The sequence below is a fragment of the Halyomorpha halys genome, unplaced genomic scaffold (assembly GCF_000696795.3).
Source record: "Halyomorpha halys isolate HHAL.00 unplaced genomic scaffold, Hhal_1.1 Scaffold85.1, whole genome shotgun sequence".
NCBI classification, from domain to species: Eukaryota; Metazoa; Arthropoda; class Insecta; order Hemiptera; family Pentatomidae; genus Halyomorpha; species Halyomorpha halys.
The window spans coordinates 731575-737369 of record NW_027112611.1 but is presented as its reverse complement, the minus strand read 5'-3'; the positions used below and the strand labels follow the sequence as shown (position 1 = coordinate 737369).

Below are 5795 nucleotides of genomic sequence, written 5' to 3'. Positions count from 1 at the left end.
AGGTCAGGTTTAAATGAAAAGCTTTAATATTAAAAGAGATAGGAGAATTTTATTTTATAAAATAATAGACTCTTAATCTCAGGGCATGTTTTTCTAGGCAATCGGACAGACACTTAGCTAAATTAATATCTACTTTCACAAATGTATTTAAATTTAGGTAGGGCAAAACTAACCAATTTATATAGTCTTCTTTTGATGATTTATGTTTCTTTATGTTTTCAATATCACAAACAAACACTGACTGTAAAATAAAACATTTGTCCTCTTACTCTTTTCAGCAAACATCCAATCTCTCGGCGATACAAACAAGAGTCCCTTTATTTTCATGAATGAATCTAGATGTCTTATTTTTCTAGAGGTTCCACTAAGAGAGAAGAGACAAAGAATGTTCAGGACCTCCTACATCCAGGAGATGTCATCATCTCTCCCATGCCTAAACAAGAAGTGAAGTCTAAACCAAACGTCCTGTCTAGATGTTCCATGTAAAACATCGATTGTAGCAGAAAAGTTTTGAGTTTTTGCATATGATTTTATTTATGAATATTTTTCTTTAATACTTATTCTTGACTTCTATTTTTTCTTAAATTTACTGTAACTACAATTATGATGGGAAGTTAAATAAAATTTAAAATATTTAAATCTCCTCAACATGGCCACGATTCAATGGATCTCGGGAGGACACGCGTTGCCATCTTCTTTGTTTTGAATAAAGTATTTTTACTTCATATTTGACTAGTGAAAATTGGTTTGCTTGCTTTTTGGTTCAATAACATAAATGAATAATATCGAATCTTGTTATATAGAAATAAAAACATAACTTAAATCATCTATACATAAAAAAACAACTATTTATTAAAAAAGAGGATATTACAATATATAGATAGAGCCTTGGGTTTTAGTGGAAAAATAAAAAACCTACTGATATAGCTCATAAAATACAACAAGAAAAAAAGTTGGATGGTTCCTTATTGCTTTGGTCTATCATTAATTATAATATTTAAAAATACTTGTATACATTCAAAGGGCTGTTTACCTCAGATAGGTAGGAATGATCGGTACTGGTATCTGAAACAATAAATAACAGACAATAACATTACCTTAACCCGATGAAATAGAAAGATTTATAAAATTAAGCTCAGTTCTGCTACCATTACATTCTGATTTAACAAGTACAGGATAAATATCCTCTAATATCAATCTTTCCTATAGTTGGTTAGTTTGATTGTTGTGCCCATATTCATTGATAAATTAAATACTATACTTTTACAGTTGTGAATAAACTAAATAAAGTAAAAAAAAAAAAATACTAATCTAACAGAAAATAATAATCGAGGAGAAGATGGTTGGGGGTGCGGTCAATGATAAACACAAATAAGTTTGATTAACCTATTTTTAATGTGCCAACGTTTCGGCTAGAGTTTCTAGCCTTCTTTAGGGCTAAAAACAGAAAAAGATAACAACCACAGTAAGTATAGAAAAAGAAAAAAAGAAAAAAGAAAGTATAAACAGAATAATTTTACACATAAAATGAATAATTTTACAAAATAGAATTAATAAAATGAAGTGATGAGAGAAGTGGGAAATAAAATGTATACATAGGTAATTGAAAAAGTGGGTAAAATAACATAATTAAGAAAATGAAATAAAAATGAAGTTATATAATGCAAAGAAGTATGAACATATTAGTTATTATTAATTTAAACATTGAAATATGAAAAGAAAATGAAAATTGATAGGAAGAAAATATATGTAACAATAATAGATGATAAAGAGGCAAAATATAAGTAAAGTATACCAAGAAATGAATAGAAAAAAAAATTCTGAAAACACCAATAATAATATAGTGAACAAAACTTATAACGCAGGTAAGGAAAATGGATAAAAGTGGAGAAAATAAGGGGTAAGAGTAAAATTAAGAAAAGGGAAAGAAAACAAAAAAAAAGAAGAATAAAATGTATACATTTTATTTCCCGCTTCTCTCATCATCACTTCATTTCATTAATTCTATTTTGTAAAATTATTAATTCTATTTTGTAAAATTATTCTGTTTATACTTTCTTTTTTCTTTTTTTCTTTTTCTATACTTACTGTGGTTGTTATCTTGTTCTGTTTTTAGCCCTGAAGAAGGCTAGAAACTCTAGCCGAAACGTTGGCACATTAAAAATAGGTTAATCAAACTTATTTGTGTTTATCATTGGCCGCACCCCCAACCATCTTCTCCTCGATCATCATCCACGGTCAACTATCTCTCATAATTAGAAAATAATAATATTCAAAATTAGGAGAAAAAATTTACTTCTTTTGTTGCCATCTTCAATAGGTTTTCAACATTAGGATTTTCATCCAGGAATTCGAGGAACACCTGTAGGATACTTTTCTCCTCTTTTCCCTTAGACGTTTCCTGGTGGCTTTTTGCATAATATTTAAGAGGATCCTTAAAAGAAATATATCATGATACCACAACTAGATCAAATCAACATAATTAATTTACAATGCAATTAAAAAACTGTTCATTTAAAATCAATTTAAATTACAAGGGATAGTAAAGGTATCATAAATTATCAATTGATTGATTTGAAAAGTTACAACAAGAAAAATAGATTGGGAATTAAATTTAATCTATTGATAGGAAAATTTTAATCTTTTTATTAGATTATGAAATGATATGTTTCATAAATTATTGTTTATGAGATACCAGTATAATTACCCAAAGTAATTCATATTACTTAATTAAAATTATTTTGAGTCCTAAAAACTGTCATTATTGGATAACTTTTCGAAAGGTATTTAGTGTTTAACAGTTATCTTTAGTAAGTACACCTCCATAAAAAATATTAATAGTAAACATTCATAATATATTTGAGTGGTATTAGGTTATATATATGCTACATATAAGTTATAAGGCTACAGAAATAAACAAAGTATTTATTGAAAAACAAGACAAAATAATAATATTAATTATGACTCCAATTGCATTGTCATAAAATATTTTTAAATCTAGTTACCTAGTGTACTGTACCATACTGTGGGTACATAAACTACAGGATCTATACGCAGGTGCAGATGGTGTAAGAATACAGTGTGTGGTGGGCTTCCTTTACTACAAGTCTATCTTTTACCATCTCTGACTGAAGTGATCACCCCAGCAGTGTGAACCAAGGAAGTTGGAGTTAGCTAATTCATTGACTGATCGTATTTTCGGGTAAGGAAGACGAGAACTTTCCTGTGGTATCGGTTCCTATCTTTTCAAATTTAAGAATGATCTCATTTCTTCTCGTTTATTATCTCATATTTGATCTGGGTAATCAGAAGGGTTTTTCTTGCTGTTCCCAACCTGGGTTGTATACTTAAGGCAGAAACTACCAGAGTCTAGGTTAATTAATAATATTTACTTAGATCTGACGGTAGGGCCGAAGCGATAAACTGCTTTGGCTGGACAGAAATTCTCTAAGAAAAATTACAGGGATCTACACAGGTCACTGTAGTCTTAATTAAGGGATTACCCTTGTGTAGATTCTGAAATGCTGAGGATGACAAGGCATACCACATTACATGCGGGTGTGACCGGTTTGCAGGACTGAGGTTCATTCTGTTTGGAGTGGATCGTATGGTGGACCCCAAATGGTATGAATTGATCAATCCCTCAAGTATACTCAGATTCTTAGAATCTAGATATCTCAAACTTAAATAAGCTCGTTATAATGCTGTGGTGTTTTTCTCTTTAACGCTACAATCCTATGAGCTGGATGAAATGAAAAATAATTTATTATTCTTATTATCCTTTAGAACAATTACAAAGGTAATTTTAATTATATAACATTTACTGGCCATAAAACAGTGTGGCGTTGAGTACTAATTACTTGGAATAGAAAGGAAGCTAGGAAATACTGGCATCAGAAAGATAGATAGAGCCAATTCAGATCGGCGTAATACTGAGTTATGTGCGTATCTCTGGTGATCCCGAAAATAAATCGTACTGCACAATTCATAAGACGTTTAAATTTAGATTCGAGATAGTCAAAGTGGGGGAAAACAAGAGAGGAAACGAAGAGTTGAGCTATGATTCAATGGGCAATGTGTGGTTTACAGGATGAAGTTAGATCAAAAGTGATACCAAGATTTTTGACTGACGTATAGAATGAGATAGGAATATTGTTTAGGAAAAGTTTGGGGGGTCCCGGGATAAATTTAAGGAGAGAGAGAAATCACATTATGATAGCTTTAGTTATTTCGGTATTTAACGTGTGGTGCACAATAGGCCTTATAGGCCATAGAGCTTTTACCAAGTTAAAAAAAAAGACCTGGAGTCCTTTGAGCTTTCTATCTCCTGCTTAGACATAAACCCAAAGCAGTATCCTATTGTAAAAGCATATATATTGTAATATGCCCTTTTTTAATGAATAGTTGACATTGATAGATTAATGATTTTAGTTATGTTTTTATTTTATGTATGTCGTTTCGGTATTGTTTTGGATCAAGAAGCAAGCTAACCCGTTTTCATTGTCTAAAATAAATATGCTTTTCAAAACAAGAAAGATGGCGGTGCGCGTCCTTCCGAAGTGTTCGTTGAGTTGTTTGAGTTTGATAACATGGATTGAAATTTTTCAACTTTTGTTGTTCCTATGCAGTAAGTATGGAAAAGGAATAATCAAAGAAGAAATGGAAGAAAGTGACAATTATCAATAAACTAATTACATCGCAAATCATAGCAAATAAAGCAGAGCGATTGTACTACAATCGATTATTTTTTGGATCGACCAGTGAAAATTGCAGATAGAGGAGAGGAAACAGACTTTTGATTTGGCTGACTTGGGGAGAAGACGTTCGTTCGGCTAGAGGCGGGAAGAAAAAAAAGCCATTGATTTGAGTTTGGATATAGCATCATCGACAAGAAGAGATCAATTATCAGGGGAAGCTGTGTAAATGGTTAGTCTTGTTTCTAAATGGAATTTATTGTATTAGTAAAATGTCTAGTAATTAAGTTAAGCTGTTATTACTAGTAAAGTATCGTCTGTTTCTGATTACCAGGAAACCCGCCCTGAGAAAAGTCTCTTATGTTATAAAATTTAAATAAAATTCTATTATCTGTTAAATATTAAACTTTTTAATTTAAACCCAAGCTATCTCTTTTATATTTGAAATTAATTTAAAACAATTAAAAAATTTTTCCTTTTATTTTAAATAATTTTTGATTATTACAATATATCCTTGGTAAGACAATAACCAGTTATTAATATTAACTAACCTAAATTTCTTTTCACTCCTGTATCTCAATATAAAGCAGAATTGAAACAGTATTATAAATGAATATCAATCATTAGAACTAGAATATCTAGGAAATAGATTAGTTCAGGATTTGAAATTGCTCGAAGTGGAATCAACTACTTTATTTTATTATCATCACCATGTTTAAGTAAGAACTTATTTCTAATTCACATATTGTCAATCACTTTTCATCTACATTCTCTCCTGAAAAGTCTACTTATATTTATATCTGGCAGGTATTCATTGTTTGGGGGCGATTGGGAAATGATGTTTCCAGGATGAGGAGGTCCTCATCAATTTCTGTCCAGCAAGGGTGGACATCTTGAAAAAAGAGGACAACCAAGAGTCACCCAAGAAGAAAAAGGGACTCTTTGTTCGGATCGCCTAACAACACACTTCGATGGATGAGAAGTAACTAAAAAACTGTAAGAGGACCAATATTTTGTTTTGTTAGTGTTTGTTTACTGAGAGATTGTCAGCAGTCAGTGTTAGTTAATTGAGGAAATCATCAAAAGAAGAGTCTATGAAAT

General features: G+C 30.7%; 1 protein-coding gene across 1 annotated transcript in view; it reads right to left on the bottom strand.

Moving 5' to 3' along the window:
- The window catches only part of LOC106677043 (uncharacterized), a gene marked incomplete at its 5' end in the record, with an annotated part of 32717 nt that overhangs the window by 18919 nt on the left and 8003 nt on the right, over positions 1-5795 (bottom strand). Inside the window, 2 exon segments of the mRNA XM_067050401.1 lie at positions 1034-1065; positions 2297-2434. Coding sequence (XP_066906502.1) covers positions 1034-1065; positions 2297-2434 — 170 coding nt within the window.